Raw genomic sequence first — 23,230 nt, 5'->3', positions numbered from 1 at the left:
AAAGACACCCCAATCTTTTCATGTGTTCCACAGTACCCACTGCATAACTGTATCCTGACTTACTAATCCTTCATGAAAAATATTTGGGGTGATTCTAGCTTTTCATACTTACAAATAATGCTATAAGGAAATGCTTTTACATTTATCTTTTTGCATTTGTGTAATTTTTTTTGTGGGATTAATTCCTAGAGATGGATTTACTGGATTAAGGCTTGAAATTTTCACAGATAAATTCCAAATTGCCCTCCAAAGTTGGCATGCCATTTTATACTTTTATGTTATAGTATGTGAGAATGGCAACCACATTTTAAAACAGGCTAAAATCCTGACTAGTTTTAACCCTCTAACTATGTAGGTGTACTTTGAAAATACTCTAGGAGGAAAAATAGGAAACAATTATAAAACTCTTCCAAAAACAGAAGTTATTTAGTAAAATGTTTTTCAAACTTCAGATTTTATTAATTTTTGTGGACTCAGTTTAAGGGATTGTGACCAAAAATTAAACAAAAAGAAAGCAAATGAAAATTGGGCTGTTACACCAATGCTTTGTTCTGTGTTTAGTTTACATCATGGAATTAACTATAATGTTTCATTTTGTTCTCCAAAATGTACCAGCACTGTACTTCCAAAGTACATATGAAAACTGGGCTATTACACCAATGCTTTGTTTTGCAAATATTTTTCACTCAAACTTTAAATGAAAAAGCAGATGAAGAGCAAGTACAGTTGAGGTTTCAGTTGTTGAGAGCTTACATTATTATTTATTTCTTTGCAAGAATTTTCGAGAAATGATTCCTGCCTTTGGAATTGTCAGACTGCTGATCATCATCCTTATAAGTAAGTCTGTTTTGTAAACATGTCACCACGCCTTCAATTTTATCACATTTCTTAAACACTAACATGTAGGATGACCCCTAACCTAGAGTCAGAATTGTCTGCTCCATAGCTCAAACAGAAGGTACAAATGGAGTTTTCAGAGCTTCTTGTGGGTGGTTTTTAGAGGTGCCTCAGTAACATGTTTTTGCTTTTTGTTTCTTTCTGGAATGGGGGGAGGTCAAGAGAGTAGAGTTCTAGGCACTCAGTCTACTTCAAACACCATGGCTTCATTTATATTTTATTTACTGAATTTTTCTTGTTCAGACATTGAATTTTGTATATGATTTTGTCTGAAAAGAGAAAGCACAAAACCACTGATAAAATCTAGTTTCTTCCTCAATTTCTACATTTTCAGATAAGAAAACACCTGATCTAGGATATAAACATAGAGTGGTGGCTGAGGATTAAAGACAGGAGCAGAGGTGAAGGTGCTGAGAGGTCAGGGCACTAAGAACATGGCCAGTGTGGCTTTTGAAATCTCCAGGAATTACAGTGGAGAATCATACGCTCAAGTTCAGGAAGAGCGTTCCATCTGGAGAGGACGCAGAATTTTCTCTGAGTCTGAATGTCAGGGTAGATTCTGGATGGTGGCAGGCCACACAGGGTAGAAGAAAACAAGGGCTGAGGCTTGTGTTTCAGGACCTGCTCCAGCTAAAGCTGGTTGCGCAGAGGGTGTGGGGAGAACGCCGACCCTGCCGTCATATTGTGGGGTCGGACTTGAAGGCCAAGACCAAGGTGACACTTGGGAAAGGCTAAGATGCTGGCTGTCCGCATGGTAAGAAAAAAATGATTCTGCTAATTGGCACCTAGAGTTCAGTTACCCATAGTGTTGGGAACAGGCCAAGTACATCTGAGGAAAGAGGTCATTTAGTTCATGAACAGTTTAGCTCTAAAAACATTTCATCCTGAGAGAAGATAAGTGACTTGTTTATAGTTTATACCATACTCTATATATAAATTATTAATCCAAGAAGTGAGGGAGAGGGTGAGCAGGTGTTTGGAGTCAGGAGTCGCTGTGGGAGCAGAGCTGCTGCCTGAGTTGTTAAGAGCCACAACCAGGATCATGGCACAAGTCCTTGGACTGAAAAGTGTTGTCACACAAGTTACCTGAGTCTTTAGTCAATCTGTTTCTTTAGGGCCTTAAGAATGGCTTTTATGACATTAGCCTCAAGTCCTTTATGGGGCAATGGTTTTGATACTCTTCAATGTTGGAGTAAAAACACTTTCCTAAGCCATGGGGAGTCTCCAAAAATAGTTTATGTAACATTACATCATATTTGATTATGTTGTGCCCCGTTTCCTTGAGTCCCCCATGTGGAGTTGCAGTCACCAGCCTCAGTCGCGAGATGTAAGAGCAAAACAGGTCTTTATTGCTAGTTTGAACTAGGGTATCAGTGGCCCGTCAAAACACAGGACTCGGTCTGAGACCCTGAACAAAGTTCCCTTTTTGCTTTTATACTTTGCTGGGCATGGTTTCCGTGGGAATGGGCGTGGCTTGAGCAGGAAACTTCTTACTCAAGATGGAGGACACAAATGGAGGCAGGAGTTATTCAAGATGGAGGACACAAAATGGAGGCAGGAGTTATTCAAGATGGAGGACACAAAATGGGGGCAGGAGTTATTCAAGATGGAGGACACAACATGGGGGCAGGAGTTATTCAAGATGGAGGACACAAAATGGGGGCACATAGTTATTCAAGATGGGGGACACAAAATGGAGGCAGGGGTCATGCTAACCTTCCAGGGGTCCCACAATTACATCCTACACACATCTTAGAGTAGGTGGAATACCTAATGTCAACCTTCACCACTTCCTATCATTCGTCATTTCTAAAAGTTCTTTGGCTTGTTATTGAAATGAGAAAAGTTACAACACACTCCAGATTAATAAAATATAAGTGCATTTTAATTTTAAACACATTTCCTTGGGACTATAGTTTTTTTTAATGGTAAATAATATTAATTGTGAAGGACAATTGGCTTTAAGGACCTTCATTCAGCATTATTTGTTGGGGGTGATTTCTAATGAAGCAACTGAGCTTCCCTTTGTCAAAGAGTTAGGGAAACCTCACATTTTCATCCTTCAAAAAAATCTTCATAGAGGCAACTCTCTTAAAATGAGTGTCAAAATTTGAGGAAGATGACTTGGTTTATTGGAATAAAGAGCTTCTTTCCAGGTGGGAAGACAGGTATTTGTTTAGAGACTGCAAGAACTGAAAAGCAAACTCCCTTAGGAAACAAAGAACCAAGCAGAGAGATGCAGGAAGAGGGCAAAACAAGAGTGAAATGTAATGGAGAAATTGACATGCTAAGAGTTACAAAGACTCCTACTGTGGAAGACCAGACCAGAGGAACTAACTATTCAACTAAATCCGCCCTGTGCTCCTGTGGTGGTTTACTTACACTTTCCCGGTCCTGTTTCTGTGTGCTATTTACTCTGGAGCAGGAAATTCAGATGATGATTGGAGATTCGGTACAGCCACATTTATCTGGTATTTTTGTGTAATGGTCATTTACAATTTAATTAATATTGAGTACTTCCTCGACCTCAATTCCTGTCCAGTGACTTAAATGTCAATACAGTATTGAAAGGGAAACTAGTCCGAATTACATGCTGCTGATGCTATTTTCCCCAGGGCAAGGACTAGGTCTTTCCATCTCCTAGGACATCCACTAAGTAGAGCACAGGGAATTGGGGGATGGGTGTGGAAGGTTAGTGCAGGGGCCCATGGAGGGTGGGATTCTAGACCCAGAAACCCTGGAAGCTCCCTTTGCAGCACAGATCTGACCTGGTTGAAGAATGTCTCAGTTCTGGATCTCACTGTTCCAGTGGAGAATGTGGACTCATTTCCTTTCTTGACCCATCTTCAGAACTCCTGCGGCAATTAGAGGCAACTAGTGTGGTGGGAGAATGGGAGCCTCTACAGACTGCTCAAGGGTCAAATCCTGCTTCTGAACTGTGTGACCTTCGGGAAATACTTAGCCTCTCTGTTTTGGATTCTTTATATATAAAATGCTGCCATCACTCCTCTCCTGGATTGCTGCAACAGCAATAATCTAGTTGGTCTTCCAGCCCCTGTCCTTGCTTCCTTATAGACTACTTCCTATAGCACCCAGAATGATCTTTTAAAAGCATTAAGTCAGATCATCTCTTCCCTGAAAAGCCTTCATAGGCTCCCTGTCCCTCAGAGTAAAAGTCGAAGTCTTTACAGTGGCCCATTAGGCCTCCCGCATGATCTATTTCCTGCTCAGCACTTGGCATTTTATCCTCATCTGTAGTCCAGAATCACCGGGAGGTCTTGTTAAAACACAGACTATTAAGCCTCATCTTCAGAGTTCCTAGTTCAGTAAGTCTGGGGTGGGCCTGGGAGTTAATTTCTTCTAAGTTCCCAGGAGCTACTGCTGCTCGTGGGGATGGGGGCCCCCTTGGAAAGCCCCTGTCTGCCAGAGAACTGCTTTGGTTTCCTCAAACACACCAGGTACATTCCTGCCATAAGGGACGACACTTGCTCTTCCCACTGCCCATAATGGCTTGCTCCCTTATTCCCATTAAAAGTTACGTCCTCCGTAAGACCCTCCCTGACTCTTCTATTAAAAAGTCACACCTTACTCCAGCATTTCCAATTATCCTTCTCTCTTTGTATTATCTCCATAGCACTTAGCACCATTTGGTAGACTGTATTTTTACTCAGCCTCCCCCACCTAGACCACAGCTCCACGAGGCAGGGTGTCCGATCTGTTCAGTGCAGGATCTTCTCCACCTATAATAGTACCTGGCACATACAAGAAAATTGGTAAGCATTTATTGGATGCATAAGTCTGTAAAATGGGATGACAGTTAATCCTTGTGAGGATTAGTGAGTTAATGCATGCTCTTAAAATAGCACCCGGCACAGAGTCAGTTGCAGTACGTGGTAGCTGCTACCATCCCGAGTGAGGAACCATGGGGGCATTTGGTGCACTGCAGTGGGCTTCATCAGGTTTCTTGCCTTCTAGTTGTGTCAGACGTGGGGTTTGCCCTCTACAGACGATTCTTTGTCCCAGCAAATGGGTCTCCGGTGAGTTCTTATTATTTTTAATGAAAAATTGTTTACCTATCATATCAATAGCAAAAAAAGGCCATCAAAGAGGGGCAACAATTCTGTAAGTCAGGGCAGTCAAATTTCCATTTGGAAGTTAAGAAAATTCCTGAGGAAATCAGACTTTTGGGTTGTCCTTTTCACTTAACTTTCTCATAACCCTGGCCATGCGCTCTGCTTTTCTGTACCTGCCATATACAGGTAGCTATTCCAAAACAGGAAAGAAGGGAATTTCATTGTCCACAGAGAATAAAAGCAGATTGGAAAACAACAATGAAAAATTGGGTCCAGCTGAATTGGCATCCTTAAGAAACCTGACAGTGATTTCCAGTTTTGTTGGAATTAGTCTTTGAAGTTGGTAGTTTTTGGTTGAGGATTTGTGTGTATGTGTGGCTGCGGTTTTAATTCTGACATTCCACTTATGTGGGGTCGGACTGTGCTCCTACAGAGAGCCCGCGTGGCAACTCAAGTCATTCTGTTTTTTGGCCTTATTTAGAACCATCCCAAATGCGATGGTGATCACAAAGAACGAGCAGCAATGGCTGTCTTGTGTATTCTGAGTGGTTGAAATGATATTTTTTAGTTATGTGTGTTTTACAACGTCTCCTTTCTGTGTGCATGGAGTTTTGTGCCTCCTTTGTCTCTTGCCTCCTTGTTCTTCAGACTTTGAAGACTCATTTGACTATGATGGTATTTGTTTTTTAGTCAGAGAGATGCGACTGAAATATGCAATTAACATTTTCTTGTCTCCATTCCTCCCCTTTTCTCCCAAGGTGTCCTTTGCTGCTCACCTTGCAGGTGGATTCGCTGGAATGTCCATAGGTTACACTGTGTTTAGCTGCTTTGATAAGGCACTGCTGAAAGATCCAAGGTTTTGGATAGCAATTGCAGCTTACTTAGCTTGTGTATTATTTGCTGTTTTTTTCAACATTTTTCTATCTCCAGCAAATTGACCTGCCCCCTAAGATAAGCCAATGAATAAAAAGAGCCACCTGAGAAAGAACTGGAGAACTCTGTGAAGAAACAGACAAGTCCCAGCGAATGTTAACCATTTTATAAAGAGGTCAAAAACACCACTGAAGTCATTAGTTATAGAGACTGCTTATAAAATGAGTTAAGGTCTAAGGGAGGGGCTTCTGAATAGGAAGGAGGGAAGAGGAGCAGAGAAACCGTGGTGAAAACCAGAACTTGGCTCTTTCCAGACATAAGGTGTAGTTTGTACATGTCCTTGAGAGACCTGCTCTCCTTGGAGGATAATTGTAGAGATTGCTTGACAGAATCAATGAATACTTCACTATGCTGATAATAAAAACTTTTCATACCTGTATCAGACTGTTGATACTCATTTTCAGTCACTGAGTAGAAGGATCACTGTTTGAGGTGCTTTATATACATCATTGCTATCTTTTTAACAGACAGAAAGGTGGCTATTACTCTGTATCTAGAGAGAAGGGCATAGAAACTTTTAAAAAAATCAAGTAGCTTACTGAGAAGGGGAAGGATTTAAAGGTTGGTGATGACTTGAAACCCCATTCTCTTCTCCCCTAGCGTTCTGACAATGTTTATTCCTCATATGCTGAAAGTTAGGAGTATGCTGGGCATGTAGGAATAAATATTTCAGTGGATGCACCACGAATAGTAGAAGTACCTTATGGAGGACAGAATTTTCTGGACGGCTAGTTTAAGATTCTAGTAGTGTATCTAAGATCCCAAGGAACCTGGAACTAGCTTTCTGGTGCATGCTAGACCTGGATTCTGGGATTCTCATCTGTGATAAGATTCTCATCCTTCACATGGCTAGTGGCTCTCCTAGGGGTGGGTAGGATTTATTTATAAAAGGTGAAATGTCTGAAAGTTGAGAAGCTTGTGTCCTTTTCCTGTACAGAATCCAGACTGCTGGCCATTCTTTTACCAAAATAGTAGTATTAGGTCATCTTAACACAGGAAATACAATTTTTCTTCTTTTATCATCAACATATTTTATTTATAAACACCCATCTAAATGTTTTGTATTCTGAAAGGAGCATGCACACTTTTAGATAGTGGGAAAAGTACCATTTTAGTATTTTGAGAAAAACGGATCTGGGATTTGTTAAGAACATTTTAAATTTGAGCATAAGAATATGAGTATGTTTTTGGTGAAACAAAGATTTGAACAAGAACTTAAAAGATAAGATTCCCTTTTACCTTCCCACCCAATCCTCTGCTTTTCCCTGGTAATGACTGCTGTCAGTCATTCTTGCAGACCTCTTTCTATCTGAGATGAGCCAAAAGGGACATGGATTATAGCTGATGCTAAACTCAGTCCCTGCACCGACCTTCACTGAATCAGCTCTATACCTGCAAAGGGACAAGTTCAGAGAACAAGCTGAAGGTGGTGGTGGAAAATTAAGTATGATTTGCTTCCCAGAGTTACCTAAACTAAGAAAGGTTTGGCTTAATCTCTCTGTTTTAGCTGATTAAATATACATATGAAATAGGTTTTAACAAGATAAATGAGATTATACTACATGTCTTCTAATTTACTTTATAATGTGACATAGAGATCTTTCTATTAGTTCATAGAGATATTTATTCTCTGAGTTGCTGAATGATAGATATATACTAAAGTTCATTTAATCATTTGTCTACTGACACTTAAATTGTTGCTGATTTTGTACCATTGCCAATGGTGCCAAAATCAGGGTACAAATGGAACATTGTAGTATGTGCACTGTGTCTGAGTATGTTTGCTGAGTGAATATTTCAAGCATCCAGAAGCAGAAATGCTATGTTAATTTTGAAAGATTTAAACTGTCTTTTAAATAGTTGTTGCCATTTATATTCTTACCGATGGTATATGAGAGTAAGTGTCCTCATACTTTTCCTCAAAGCAGACATTATCACTTTGAATTTGATAGTTAAAAAATACTTCATTTTAATTTGTATTTCTTTAATTTCTATTAATAAGGTTAGTATTTTCCAAATTCTTTAATAATTTGTAAGTTATTATGCATAATATGTACTTTAAATAATACATAATATACAAATATACATATGTGATTTTTTTTCCTGTGAAATGTTTGTATTTAATCTGAGAAGTAGCTACTGGCTGGCAAAGAGGCGAGAGAAGAAATTATCATCTTCCAAAGCCAACCCACCAGGTCACCCGCTCTGAAGACAGATCTCTAATGACCAAAGTGCAATGTAACTCTTAGTACCAGAAAACTAGACAAAGACACAGGATTCATCTAACTGTGAAATCGAACATGAACCACTTATTATTAAAACTGATGACTAAGAAATTATTATTAAATTAGAAAGTCTTTTTGGTGCTAAAAAAAAAAATCATTTATATTACCCAAAATGGTGATACTGGGTTCCCCAGGGGGCAAAATTACCATTAAAAAAGCACACAAACATCTCCTGCTCTTTTAAATTTGGCATCTCTGAATTATAAGCCACTTATTTAGCTTAATTTGGAGTTCATAACTTTAGTCTTTTAAACTGTTCATTGGAAATATCTGTGCTGTCCGATAAAGTAGGCACCTATTTAAAGTAATTAAATTAAGAACTCAGTTCCTCTGTTACACTGCAAGTACTCAATAGCTGTATGTGGCTAGTGGCTTCCTTATTGGACAGTTCAGATAAGAGTCTACTTTAATATCGTTGCAAGTGATTCTATTGGACAGCACTGTTTTAGAAGCAAGAATGTGCAAAAATGGATTTTAGCGGATGGCTGACTCACTGCATTGAATTCAACTCAATCTGCTCTCTACCTGCAAAGGGACAAATTCAGGAAACAAGTTGAAGATCGCAGTATTATAAATTCTCCTAAGCATGATTTGCTTCTCAGATATACCTACACTAAAAAAGGTTTGTGTTCATCTCTCTGTTTTAGCTAACTAGAGTTGTTTGAAATGTTTTTACATTTTGGCTTTTGAATTCTATGGCATTGTATCTATGTACACTATTCATGTCATTTGCTATGAAAGCTTTAGAACCTAAGATTTGCAGCTAAATAATTTATTGCTCCTTTCAGGAAATACTGTGCTCATGTCTGTTAAGGAAAAAAATTATTTTTGTAATTATAAAAGTAAAGTGCTCATGGCAAAAAAAATTAAAGTGCATATAATTATAAAAGGTTAAGTTAATTTTAATCACATTACCAAGAGATAATCATAGTTAATATTTTGATGAATATCCTTCTAGGTTTTTTTTTTTCCCATGCAAGAGATTTTATTATTTGCAAGAGAAAGTGGCTGCCCCTAGAGAGAGAGACAGAGACAGACAGAGTGAGAGAGCAGCCCTTCTAGGTATTTTTTGTATGAACCTATATATATAGATACATTTTTAATAATGGGGTCATACTATTTTATATACTATTTTATAAACTGAATTTTACTGAAACAATATATCAAATGACTTTATATTAGTATATATTTATCATTTCTACTGGGTGCATACTACAAACTATGGATGTATTATTTATTATGTATAATGCTATTTCTTGTATTGCTAATTATTTTGGATATTTTCAATGTATGATTATTATAGACAACATGAATAATATCCTTGCTTATACTTTAAAGTCTTTGGATTGTCGGATCAAAGAGTATACTATTATTAATATAATAAAGTCAAATATAAATTCTCTATCTTGTAAATTTTAGAAGGTTCATGCTTTTGCAAGTATTCACTGTTATGAAGCTTTGAAAAAGGACTCTAGAACCAGTTATTTAAAAAGCTAAAACTATCACTATTTGACATACTAATTTAAATGAACTTTTAAGAGAAAACAGATGCTTTCCTAATGTTTCTGTCATGCATGTTTCAAGTGTGCTCAAAAAGGAAAAATAACAGTTTAGTAAAACAGGAGCTGCTTTTAGAGTCACACTGATTGAGTTGAATGCCAGTTTCAGCTGTGTGACCTTGGGTAATTGAAGGTGTGCCTCAGTTTTCTCACCTTTAAAATGGGGAAACAACATACCTACTTCATAGGGTTTTTGTGACGAACATATCATATAGCTATAGTATCCCAGTATATTATTTGACTGTAACATTTCCCTTTATATAAGGGACATAGGAAATACATTTATATTTTAAATGAAAGTGAATGAAAACATTCACTTGTTTTATGTTTCCTCTGGGATATAGTTCCTCTTAGATATCCTAGGACATCAACCTTAATATGAACCTACTGCCTGATAATCCAAGGATCTAAATTATAACTCAACCCACTGCTCCCTCTACAAAAGCAAGTTACATGTATGAAATAGGTCAAGTATTGTGACAATGAAAATTTCTATACCACCACCATACCGATGATGCGTTTATTTCAAGAAGTATCTCATAATTTTCTGGTTGTACAAAATAGTTGAAAATTTTTGGAGTTCATTTTAAGATAATAAAGATTTACAAGATTTTTCATAGCAAAGTAAGAATTTTACTAATATTTACAAATATTACTGAAATGGATTGCTGAAAATGGTTAACAACTGCTAGAAAGCAACCAGAATTGATACATATAAATGTGGATTAAAAAGAAAATCTAAATTCCTATACCAAGAGCCAAGTCTATTTTCTCTGGTTTCATTAAATGCTGTATCCTACTGAATTATCAAATGAAACAGTCATTTTTTCCTGTGTGTATAAATGAGATTTAAAAATCATTGACTTTGGTTATAAGTTTTCTATAATCATAATAAAGTTTGTAGCATCAAGTCAGTAGTTTCAGGAACTTCTCCAAAAGTTTTCATTTTAAACTTCAGCTAAGAAGGCTCTTTTCCTTATAGGGAATCCTACAGTTCTATTCTTAAGAGAATATACACACCCTTCCCCAGGTATCATGTTTTTGTCTTTGTTTTTTCTTCATTGTGGTCTAAACATGAGTGATCTTAAATTTCTGATATCTTAAATATTTTCTTGGTAACAGATTGTCACAGCTCTCCAGGGAAAAAGTAAAGCAACCAGTGTGCTGAAAGAATGATGCTTTATTCCTATTTTGGCCATAGTTTTGCTTTAGCCTTCAGAACAGAAGAATTTATCTGCCTCTTATTTCAAGGGGCTCAGAGTTAAAATGGCTGACTAAATAAACATGGGGGACTGGAATTTGCTTGGAGGCGTTCTGGAGGAAGTTCACATCCACTCTACCATAATTGGAAAGATCTGGCTCACTATCCTGTTCATATTTCGAATGCTTGTTCTGGGTGTTGCAGCTGAAGATGTGTGGAATGATGAGCAGTCTGGCTTCATCTGTAATACAGAACAACCCGGCTGCCGAAACATATGCTATGACCAGGCCTTTCCTATTTCCCTCATTAGATACTGGGTTTTGCAGGTGATATTTGTGTCTTCGCCATCTCTAGTCTACATGGGCCATGCTTTGTACCAACTGAGAGTTCTGGAAAAAGAGAGACAGAGGAAGAAAGCTCAACTGAGAAGAGAACTGGAGGGACTAGGGTTTGAAATGCTTGGGGATCGGAGACTGGAGCAAGAATTTTGTCAGCTGGAGCAAAGGAAACTTAACAAAGCTCCGCTAAGAGGAACTTTGCTTTGCACTTACGTGATACACATTTTCACTCGCTCTGTGGTTGAAGTTGGGTTCATGATTGGACAGTATCTTTTATATGGATTTCATTTAGAGCCTCTTTTTAAATGCCATGGCCACCCATGTCCAAATATAGTTGATTGTTTTGTCTCAAGACCAACAGAAAAGACAGTATTTCTCATATTTATGCAATCCATAGCAACTGTTTCACTTCTCTTGAATGTTCTAGAAATTTTCCATCTAGGTTTTAAAAAGATTAAGCGAGGGCTTTGGGGACAATATAAACTGAAGGATGAGTATGATGAATTCTATGTGGACAAGTCAAAACAAAATCTTGCCAAGTATCACAGCACATCTGCAAATTTACTGAAGCAACTCTCTTCTGCACCTGATTATAATTTATTTATGGAAAAGCAAACACACACAGCAGTGTGCCCTAGTTTAAATTCATCTGCTTTTCAGGCAAAGCATGACAATCACAGTGGAAATGATAAGAAATGCATTTTGGATGAACAGGAAACTGTACTTTTGAGTCAGATGTGCACACTTAGTACTACCTGTAGTCATCTTCAACACATCAACTCAGGTAATAATGAAGACACTGATAAAGTATTTGGAAAAGAGGTTAATGGTAACCAGTTACGGGAAAAGAAAGAAGCTAATGGCAAAAACAGCAAAAGGAACTACTACTCTAGAAGTCACTGTTCTATTCCAAGTGTTGATTTAGATCTGGACAGCCACATGGGGCAGTCACCCCAAACAGTTTTTTCTCTGCCAGCTAACAGCACCTGGAAGCCCAAGTGGCTTCATACTACATGGGTCCTGCTAAAGAAGATGAAAACCAGGTGTCACCTCTTAAAGGTAACTTCAAGGGCCAGTTTGGAGAGGGCACAATCAGAACTCTTCCTCTTTCACAGGGAGTGTTCCAACCCCTTGACAATCCTGATTCTTTGGGAGAGTTGTCCTTTGAACCTGAGTTGGACAAGACCTGCAATAGCCCTACTGCTTGTCCTTCACATCATTTAGTGTTGTTGACAAACAACCTTCTCAGTAGGCGGGCTCCCACAGACCTTCAGATCTGAACAGCTGTTGGCTTTTAGACATGCTGCATATTTATGTTATCACGGAGGTAGCCTAGTGATAGTGGAGCACACATAAAACAGGTAAGGACAACTGTTTATAGACTGACTGCAAACCCATTTCAAAAAGGGAAAAGGGCTCTATTCTGAATGGTGAAGGAGTAGTTTCCAACTCAAACAGAATTATCAACTCAAGATTACTTTTTCACAGGATCTCTCTTCAGGAGTCGTCTAAACTGACGCTGGGAAAATCACTTGTTCAGAATTGGGGCAAAATGGTTTGAAACCAGGCTTTTCTCTTTGAAGTGAGCACAGCCTTTTAAGATTGTTCTTGTTCTATATAATTCCATCTTTTAATTATTAAGTTTTTATTTCTGGTTAAATTGTTTGCTCCTGGCACTTAGCTTATGTATTTTGAGTATAATCATAATGTTGCTATCTAGTAAATAAAATCTTTATAAAGACTGGTGGCTTTACAGCACCGTAATTCACCGCCCAGTTGGGAGTCTTGGCTGTACTACTCACTGGTTATCTAGCCTCGCTACTACTGACATTGCCTACCTTACAGGGATAGTGTGAGGATTACTGAAACACATGTGTTTAGTACAGTACCTGGCATACAGTAAGCACTCAAAAGCGTTGGCTATTAGTATGTTACTGCCCTCCAGAGGCCCACATCAAGTCGGCCACAAAACAAGGGGACTCCAAAAGTAAAAGCTGGAGCCGAAACATATAATTCCAAACGCTCTTCTCAAGGCATTGTAAATCCGAGGGTCGCCCGCCGTTCAGCATGAGCGCCAAGCCGTCAGCACCCGCAGGTCCACTGAAGCTTCCGAGGTCAGGTTGAGACAGAGCCACCCACTACCGGTGTCGGGAGATCTTCCCCACTCAGTAGTCGGGTTGCTCCCGGGCCCCGCAGGCCTCGCCCCCTGGCACCACTTCCATCTTTGAGCCCACTTGGAGCGTGGTACGGAGTTGCCTAAATCTAGCCCTTCACTTAGCAACCGCTTTGCTGCGGGGACCGGAAGAGGAAGGAGAGGCACGTTCCTAGAGCTAGAGAGGCGTGCGTACGCAGCTTCCCTCAGCTAAGCTCACCAAGGGGCTTTCAGAGCGTCCTAGTCACCATGAACACAGGCCACGCCCCGGCAATCCCAGACCGTAGTTCGCAAATGCGCATGCTCACGCGCCCTTCCGCGCATGTGCACTGCTGCTCAGAGCTGCCAGCTACGGTCTTCGGCGCCAGTTACGCCGCTGCCGCTGTCGCTATGGCCCATTACAAAGTGAGGCGGGGGCGCGGCGTGGCTGGGTGCGTGCGGGTGTTAGCCGGCCGCTGGTCGGCTTCGGGTGGGAGCGGGGGCACTCGCGCAGGTTTTGGGGGCCTGAGGTATCGAGGCGGAGGCGGGGTTGCCGGTCTCCCTCCTCCTCCCTGCTCTGGCCCCCGGGCTTCGGCCCCTGATCCGCCGTGTCTCCTCAGGCTGCCGACTCGAAGCGCGAGCAGTTCCGGAGGTACTTGGAGAAGTCGGGGGTGCTGGACACGTTGACCAAGGGTGAGCATTAGCTAGGAGAGTGTTCCTCGTGCCCTCGTCGTGCTCTTCGGTGCTGCCCCCCCCCGACGGGCTGTGGCGTGGGGAAAAGGGGGAACAGGTGGGACCCGTCCAGGGTCCAGTGAGGTGGGCCTCGGAGTTCGGCGGGAACCGTCGCCTGTGGGGCAGCCGTACGCCGCCCGGGTCGGGTAGCCTCGCTCACGCTGCCGCTCTCCGGACGGGGAGTGAAACTCCTGCAGCTGTTGCGAAGTCCCTCCAACTTTCGCTGCTTTGCTTCGGGCAGCCGTTACACGGGCCTGTTTGCAGAGACTTTGCGATCCCAGTTCCTCCCTTCTTTACAGCCCTCAAAATCGTGTAAAGAAACATTTACCTTCGAGCAAAGGACAGGTGGGAAAATTACGATTTGAAAGTGGGCTATGAAGTACCAAAGTGAGCCTAATCACCAAAGTAGGCGATTCATAGTTTGGCTGTGACTTTTCGATCCCCCGTTTCAAAATTCCTACTTGGTAAAGATTTCATAATTGAAGTAGAATTACAGTTTTAAAGAGCTTGAGGGCATACCAAACTGGTTATATTGTTTTCAGTTTTTAAAATGGAAGTTGTTAGATTTTGTCTTTTCCTCCGGGGTTCGATATCTAAGATAAGTAAGGGGCTTGAAACTTGAGGGTTCTAAGACAGCCGGGTATCAGCTTATTTCATTAGCTCAGCAATAATGGGAATGCCTGCTATGTATCACTCAACTCATTGGCTAGGACTTTCAAGGGTATAGAAGAGCTGGCAGGTCGGACAGTTTGGGTCCAAAAGAGAAGTGTTTGGGAAATTGTAACTGCTCTTTGGCCAGAAGCAAAGGTTAGGAGAATGTTCTGGGAGAATAATAACTCTGGGGTCATAGCAGAAAGCTGGGAATTTAATTCCAAAGCATGAACGGGTGATTTTGAATTGCTACCTACCTTAAGGGATTACTCAATAAAGTGCTGTGCTCTGTCCTCTCTGGAATTACCACAGGTGCTTGGAATTTCACTGACCCTCCCTCCCCTCAAAAAACTCCCCAAGTTCATTTCTTTCACTTATTTAACCGTTTTATTCAGGTCTCTGTTTTGGGCACTGGGGATACTTTAAATGAGTTTATATCCTAGTTGGGGGAGACAGATAACAAATACACAGTGTCAGCTAGTGGTAAGTGTTATGAATAAAAACAGAAAAGTAAGGAGATAAAGAGCAGATGGTCAGGTGTGTCACTTTATATGGGGGAGTTAGGGGAAAAGCCTCTTTTAAGAAATAACATTTGAGGAAAGACCTCAATGAAATGTGATGGCAAGAGTTCCAGGAAGTGTAATGAGGCCAGAGTGGCTGAATGGAGCGAGTGAAAGAGAATGATAAAAGGTAGACAAGTGACCGTTGTGGGAGGTAACTGAAGATGTACAATACAGCCTTGTACCAGGATTTTCCTCCATGAGAGAGTGGAAGCCACTGGACGCTTCTTTTAGTTTGCTCACACCTACTGGTATCTAACCCCTCAATCTCCCTAGACTTCCAATCTCCCTAAATAACATCCGATAATGTAGTGTGTGCTGATATGACCTATTTAAAGCTTTATCATCAGCTTGAAACACAGGTACTTTATACAGATTTAATTTATAATTTTTATCTAGCTTATTTCCAAGAGGATTTGAAACTCCTCTAACATTGAAACACTTGATGGCTAAAGATAGAAGCAGCAGCATTTTAGTTATTTTGAGTACTACATCAACCGCTAAAAATCCTGGCTGCTACGGCAAAAAGGCAAACATTGGGTATAGAGATCTTGTCTGATGAAAAGGATATATATTTCATCTATAGAAAAGCGCAAGAAAGTTAATATTTACATTATGTTCTGTAATGATCAACCTTGTAAGAACCTCTAACAAATTTAGAAGCTGAAAGAAATGGGGGTTGGTGGGGTTGGGAAAGAAAAGAAAGAAAGGATAAGAGTATTCATGTCTTACAAAATTAGGATTCAGTAGACATCAATGGAAATTAATGGAAGAAGAAAGGTTTGAGTATATAAAGAAAAGGGTAATAGAGGAATTAAAGAGTATCATACTGAAAGGAGGGAGTGGAGGAGGAAAGTAGAGGTGATATAAATACACTGATTTAAAAATAGTTCTGTAATATTTGAGAGAGAAAAGTAACTCAGAACTCAGCGTAAGTTGTTAAAAGTAGTTTCCCGTTTGATTTTTTTGATAGTCAATATTATTTTGTTGAGTTGTTAAAACTCTAAAAAATAAAAGGGGAGCAGTGGAAGTTGGTTTACAACAGGAGTCTAGATATGCACATTTTTGATGTATTTTTTGGCTTTTACCAGATTTTTCAAAGGGTATTTTTCATGCACACACACACAAAAACTAGTTTATGGAGGGATTTTTGTCTAAGTCATAAATCCTAGGAGGAATTTGTTCAATATAAGATGAGTAAAGGTAGTGCTTACATGAGTTTTTGCATATGAAGCCACTAAAGTATATATTTTAATGTTCATTTGAACATGTTGATTACTGGTAGAGTTTTTGGTTGGTGGTTATTTAGCATACTGTATATTAAACTTCATTCTTGAAGAACATTTTGAATTCAAAGCTTCTTCTAGTAATTACCACCAGCCATGTGGATTCTCTCCAATTTTTTTTCTCAAATTTACTTTGCTTTCACCTACCACTCTAGTGCAGGTCACTGTCTTTTTCAACTGGATTACTACCTCAGCCTCTTAACAGTTCTTTATGCCTTTATCCTTGCCCCACTCTCCATCTTCCACCCAGCAGTCAAGGGTGATCCTGCCACACTCCTGTGTAAATCCGTTTAATTATATTCCTGTTCTTAGGGTCCAAGTCCAACCAGACTTGCAGGATCTCCCTGGCCTGCCCCTAACCCCCTTTCCAGCTCCTTTTCCTGCCACATTGCTCACAACTCCATCTAGCCACACTTGCATCTTCAGTGCCTCAGTATGTTCTCTCCACACCGCCCTCCACCCCAGCCTTCCCATATTATCTGCAGCCCTCATTGCCTAGGTTTTGGTCTTATTTCTCTTCCTTTAGGAAGCCTTCACTGGTGCCATAGGCTGAGTTAAATGTTCTTCAGTGTGCTCCTGTAACCATTACCTTGTATTACTACTTGATACCCCTTTTCTGGTCTAGTGCCTTGTTTATCTTTTGCACTGGACTGGAGTTCACTGAGTGCAGGGACCTTGTCTGTCTTGTTCGCCATGGTACATACGGTCAGTCCTAGTGACATGGTTGGCATATAAAAGGCACTTAATATTTATTGGGTTATGGGACATTTCAGTCATTCAACTTTAATTGTTACTTTTTTTGCTTTTTGCTTTGCAGTATTGGTAGCCTTATATGAAGAACCAGAGAAACCTAATAGTGCTTTGGAGTATCCTTTTCATCTTTCAAGACCAAAAAAGGCTTTATTTTTGGAACTCTTTTTTTCACACAGATAATAACCTTCAAAAATACTTCTGATTATTGAAAAAGTTACTTTTTTGTTTTAGTTTTTGGATGGTGATCTCTGGGCAAATATTGGCAGAAGGTGGGGTAACTACGATCAGAGATAATGTTTCTACTCTGGGCTATTTTATTAGTTCCATCTAGTTCAAGTAAATTCTTAACTTTGATACTAGTTTTTTAAAGCATCACTTAGGAGCTGCAATCCCAGAAAATCCAGAAATAGAGCTGCTTCGCCTAGAGTTGGCAGAAATGAAAGAGAAATATGAAGCCATTGTAGAAGAAAATAAAATACTGAAAACAAAGGTAAAATTTTAAGAAGAATACATGTTAAAAATAATTTCACCTTTAATGATTATATGACCAAAATGTCACTAAAATGGACAGCAGGGGAGGGAGGAGGCTGAATATCAATCTCAATTCATCCAAGGCTGAACTGATGCCTTATGTAGAAAACCACAAACTAAATAGGACAAGCAAAGTGTGGTCAAGAAGAGGTTCCTGGGAACCTGCATCAACAGAAAGATGAGAATATTGATTAATGCTCCTTATAAGTAAATGGAGATTTCTGAGAGTCTTAGGCAGTTGTATTAAGTACATCAATTTAGGGCCATTGCTTTGTGAATGGCACCTCTTAAGAGTTGTGCAGTACATGATCTGCCTAGTCATATGTGGTGGCTCTGTAATATGTTAATATACTTCTGTAAATTCATTTGCACTTAATTTTGTGCTGAAGTTTTTCCTGTTTAAACTGTGAGAATTTTCATAAACTTCAAATTAGTCAATTCTAAGTCTTTGAGGTTTTACCACATTCTAAATCACCTAATGCATTTTACATTACTCTAGGCATTTCTCATAATGTTTTATCTTCTCAACAACTTTGTGAGATAAATGAAATAAGTACACATCAATTTCATAGGTGAGGAAACTAAAGCACTGTGAAGTCTAATTAGATACTTGAATCTGACAGCTAAATGGAACAACTTAAATCTTAGCCTAGTGTTCTTGCAGGGAACCACAGCTTAGCATAAAGGAAAACAGAGCATCTTAAATTCTCCCAAGATTTCACAATGTGCAAACACCAGTTAAACCTTTGGCACCTTGTGAGTCAAAGACAGTAGCTGCTCTTCATTGGCTAGATTAATTTATGTCATATAGTTCTTTTTAGGAGAAAGTTTAGTAAACTTTTGGTGGAGAGGAAGAAAGTATCTTATAAGCCACAACATCTTTGGGAAAATATAGATTATTGCATACCAAGTATTTGAGCAATGCACTCATGAATTGAAATTAAATTTTGGTCTCCCAGTTAGTTTAAGGTTTATATAAAACAGCTTTCATTAAATTTGATTGTATTAAATCTTAAATCATTGGATATTAAAAAAGGATAGTATATTAATAAAAACTTACTGATTCAGTAATATAATAATTGTTTTGTTACTATTAAGTTTTTTACCCAATTAGAATAAAATACACCTAAACTCCTCTGTCTTTGCCCTATAGCTTGCTCAGTATGAACCACCTCAGGAGGAGAAGCGTGCTGAATAGGATTCTTCTCAGTTGAAAAGACACTGAAAAATGGTTTTGTATGACTTGAATAGTTTGTATAGTGTATATAATCTTTTCTGAACACATGCTATAGAACTTTTAATATGTTAAATTCATCTATCACTTTAACTGTTATGAACACATATACTTAGAATCACCAATAAAAACTCAATATAACTTCTTTGGGTCTTAAAAGCAGAAGAATCCAAAGTGAATCCTGAAAAAAAAATTTAAACACAGCCATCTAACTCATTACCTTAAAAGACATTCTGTCTATTATAGGATTAACGGAACTGGTTGTATTTTAGCTAAGGAAATTTAGCATGGAGCTATTCCTTGGTTTTAGTTCAGGATAGGAGCACAGGTACAGTCATTCTTTAAAATGAAGGTGACACTATTTATAGTCTGTAGGCAGTTGGAGAGATCTGTGTGACTTAAGATGCTTTTGCATGGGTCCCCATGAATCTTCTGCTCTTGTTTATATAATGTGGAAGAAATAACTCTTCTTTGCCACCACTTTGCCTTAGATAACTGTGTGCGTGCCAGTGTGGACTCTGACACCACGTTTCCTTCTATGCAATCATGCCCTGTCTAGTGTTTCCTTGCTTTGCTCTGTGCCTCAGTGGGTCTAGCTGCACATGGGCCTTGCTGTGTCATTTTTCTATTTGTTAAAATAGCAGTTACCCTGATTGTTATTTATGTAACTTTAAACACAATCACACTGTTCCCCTGCCTTACCTAGTTGCTTCATTGAGCACAGAACAGAAGCAATATAAAATTCTGGGTTCATGTACAAGCTGGGATGAGAAGGGGAATGAGCCATGTATTGTGAAAAATTATAGTTTGCGGGTATAATTATATAGTGCTTTCCTCTCTCAAAGTATTTTTCTAGCCTTGAATTCATTTTATCTTCAATATCCCTGTGAAGTAGGTAGGGCAAGTATGAAGAGAGATTGGGTGCTGAATTTTTAGGCCAAAGACTGATATTAATACAAATTATTACTAACTGTCGTACTTTGGGCACAACAGTTAATTGCTCTGAGATTCACTTTCCTCATCCGTTATATGAGAAGAATAACATCTGTGCTGCCTACCTCACAGGGTTGTTGTGAGGGTCGAACAGAATGTATGTGAAAGATTTGTAAATGGTAAAGCATTATATTCTTGTTTGTTAGTCCTTTTTCCTTTCTTTTGGAAGACCTACAGTCAGATGTTTTGTTTTATTGATCACTTACTTTCCCTTTTGATTGACTGACATTATTAAGTATTAGTCCTATTTCATGTAATTCTATCCCTGTTGTTAGAGAACCTGTCTTTATTTGGTCATAACACACATAGAAAACAAAATGATGCAATGAAAGCTGGCTTAACTAGCAAAAGCCTTAGCACCTGCTGGAAACTGTGACCAAGCTTATAATAAGGGCATTTTAATCAGTTGTGTTGGCAGGAATGTGGCAATGGTTTGTGTGCCTCTTCTGGTCATAAGTTTGTTTTTGGAGATGGACCAGATACTGCTGGAAGAAAATTCCCTTGAATCGGTTTATCTTTTACCAATTTGAGTGCCTCCTACATAGACAGCAGTAGGCTGAATGCTGGTGTTCACACATAAGTGACCTTAAGTTAGTTATAAGACATGTATACATGCAATTACAATGTGGGATAGGATGTGCTAAGAACCATAAAAATAATAAAACATTAACCCCATGGGGGTTTTGGAAGAGAGGGAGACTTGGCTTTAAGCAGTTGCAGACAAGTAGAATTTTTTTCTGGCAGCCAACTCATTTGCTTTCTTCCCATGGGACTAGTATTAATATTTTAGATATGTCAGGTGACTGTCTCTTGAACCATCCTTTTTGACAGAATGGCAACCTGTGGGTTGGATAATCACACTTTTCAGGCAAACTGACCTACTTAAACTGCTGTACCAGTCAGTGCAGTTTAAGAATTCAGGGTTAGCCTGGCCTTAAGGTCTTCCTCAACATTTCTATCAAGGATTTGGATGAAGACAGTATACAAGAGATGTCCAGTGGATTTGAAAAAAGATCCCATCCAATCAGTTCCTACTGTGCTTCTACTGCCTTATCTATAAAAGTATAGATGTCCTATCTTGTCTACCTCACAAGATTGTTGTAAGGGTCAAATTAAATATTATGGATGAAAATTACCTTGTAAATTGTAAAGATCTACATATGGGTCAGCTAGTAGTAATGCCAAATCTGTAAGTGGTTGGAAGGGCTGGTTGGTAGACTATATTGACACGAGCTTGAAAGTGATGAACACCTTGGAGTACCCAAACTTCTGGGCCTATGCCAAAAAGTTGAAATATCAAGTCTTACATTTATGTTAAAGAATGAAGTTACAGAAGTTTAGGCATTAGAATTACTGACAAAGTACTAGTTCCAGTGACGATCAGTGTGAACCATTTAAACCCTGTGGATATTCCAAAAATAATTCCGTTTGGCAAAGGATCAACTGACATGTCCAGGTGCTAAACAGTCATCCTGAAGGCTGTATTGGTCAGTAGTATTCATTGTACATGCCCGACATTTAATGGCTATTAACAAGCTTAAATGCATATAAAGGGGAGTGACCAATAGGGAGAGGGCATTTGAAAATACAAAGCCGTGCTGTCCCATATGTGCCCTTCCTCAGTCACACATAGCAACACTTAAAGTGCTCAGTCCACATTGGCTACTATTGAACAGTACAGATGTAGAACATTTCTATCACAGTTCTGTTGGACTTGGGTGTAGAAGGAATGATTGAAGAAACAGTATGTTTAAGGTGGACCAGAGAAGTCTTAGTGCGTAGTGAACACTGCAATCTAGTATTTGAAGGGCTATCGTGAAAATGATGAAGACTACTTCTGTGTTCCATATTCTCCAGGGAGTGTGATTTTTGGCCTGAACAACAAACCTTTAAACACAGTTTAACACGGTGAAATTGGCTGCCTTTTGATAGCATGAGCTCTCTTCCCTTGAAACTATTGAAGTGTATATATACTGTCTATCAGAGATGCTGTAGAGTGGATTCTCTTTAGGTGAGAGATTGGGCTAGATGACCTCTACAGATGTGTCCTACTGTAAAGTTACAGATCAGACATACCAGCACCAAGACTTGCATAAACATGCATTCCCTTCATCATCTGGAAGTTCGTTTCCTAGGAAGACCAGTACCATCACCCACCACTACCACCACGACCATTGCAGCTTTAAGGGGAGGAGCCTCTTTTGTCACATTTCCAGTTCTAAAACCCAACAGTTCTGAGTGAAAATGCCTTTGGCTTTCTCGAACATATTTGGTGACAAGCATTTGCCTTGGTTTGCTTTCATTATTTCTTTGGTCTCTGATCTGAAGGTCACAGAAAATTAAATGTTCTATGGGGATGAGGGTGTTGGAATTACTGGAGCAGTAGACTGACCAGATGGGAGGGTAAACTGAGCTCTGTTGAGTTTAAAGTGGCAGGAGTATTCACTAGTGGCAGTGATTTTTCCTAAGAAAGAGAGACGTTCTAGCTTGGTTGCATTTGCTTTCCTCTCAAGGTCCTCCCTCCTTCCTGCTGGTACAAACTGTATTACACCCATGACTGCCTTGGTTGAGGCTTCGCCCTCACTCCGGTCTGTTCCTCCTCCATATCCTAACCATATCCATCTAGACCTGCTCAAACACCAGCTCCTGGGAGACTTCCTCACCTTCCTAACTCTCGAGCATTGTTATCTATCCGTACCTTTGACCTTCCCACTTCGTATCTCGTACGGAGGCTACTTACGGAGAAGTCCAATCTCTTAATCTTCGGAGGACTTGAAGGCAGGCAGGGTACAAGGTGGTTCCAGTTTTGTGCTTTGTCCCTTAGTACGTCGCGGGCATCAGTAAGTATTGGTTGGGCGAGTATAATTGTAGGATAGCTCTTTCCCCGAATGCCCAGAGAGGATCTCCCACTGCGATGGCCTCTGGAGCTCCGAGAAGGAAGGGGCGCGGCGAGGAGCAATGCCCGCGGCTGGGCAGGACAGAGGTGCGGACTGGGCGGAGGGCAGAGGGCTCGGCCCGGCCCGGCCGGCTACCCTCCTCGTGACTCCTCCCCCCCTTCCATGGCTCCGAGTCA

General features: G+C 39.8%; 3 protein-coding genes and 1 long non-coding RNA gene across 5 annotated transcripts in view; 3 read left to right on the top strand and 1 right to left on the bottom strand.

The window, feature by feature from the left end:
- The window catches only part of RHBDL2 (rhomboid like 2), a 34,067-nt gene extending 27,785 nt beyond the window's left edge, over nucleotides 1-6,282 (top strand). For both annotated transcript variants that reach the window (XM_017665383.3, XM_017665384.3), the window contains 3 exons: nucleotides 777-837; nucleotides 4,873-4,934; nucleotides 5,729-6,282. In XM_017665383.3, the coding sequence (XP_017520872.1) occupies nucleotides 777-837; nucleotides 4,873-4,934; nucleotides 5,729-5,908 (303 nt within the window). In that variant the 3' untranslated portion in view covers nucleotides 5,909-6,282. The remainder of the gene's footprint in view (nucleotides 1-776; nucleotides 838-4,872; nucleotides 4,935-5,728) is intronic.
- A 4,749-nt stretch (nucleotides 6,283-11,031) lies between these two features.
- Nucleotides 11,032-12,642, top strand: GJA9 (gap junction protein alpha 9). The gene is given in 2 exon segments (XM_037021228.2): nucleotides 11,032-12,301; nucleotides 12,304-12,642. Coding segments are annotated over 2 exon segments (1,533 nt in total). The 3' UTR covers nucleotides 12,567-12,642.
- A 1,073-nt stretch (nucleotides 12,643-13,715) lies between these two features.
- Nucleotides 13,716-20,295, top strand: MYCBP (MYC binding protein). Its single transcript, XM_017665385.3, has 5 exons — nucleotides 13,716-13,843; nucleotides 14,038-14,110; nucleotides 17,464-17,512; nucleotides 17,760-17,889; nucleotides 19,084-20,295. The coding sequence occupies exons 1-5, from the start codon at nucleotides 13,733-13,735 to the stop codon at nucleotides 19,126-19,128; spliced, it is 408 nt and encodes a 135-aa protein (XP_017520874.3). The 5' UTR covers nucleotides 13,716-13,732; the 3' UTR covers nucleotides 19,129-20,295.
- Nucleotides 17,891-23,053, bottom strand: LOC108400157 (uncharacterized). The gene is made up of 2 exons (XR_001853818.3): nucleotides 22,898-23,053; nucleotides 17,891-18,092 (listed from the first exon to the last, which is right to left on the bottom strand). It is a non-coding gene; the product is annotated as an uncharacterized lncRNA (long non-coding RNA).
- Nucleotides 23,054-23,230: the final 177 nt, after the last annotated feature.

This window comes from Manis javanica, chromosome 4, assembly GCF_040802235.1.
Source record: "Manis javanica isolate MJ-LG chromosome 4, MJ_LKY, whole genome shotgun sequence".
Lineage (NCBI taxonomy): Eukaryota > Metazoa > Chordata > Mammalia > Pholidota > Manidae > Manis > Manis javanica.
Note: the sequence above shows the minus strand (reverse complement) of the source record. Positions and strands in the feature narration are given on the sequence as shown.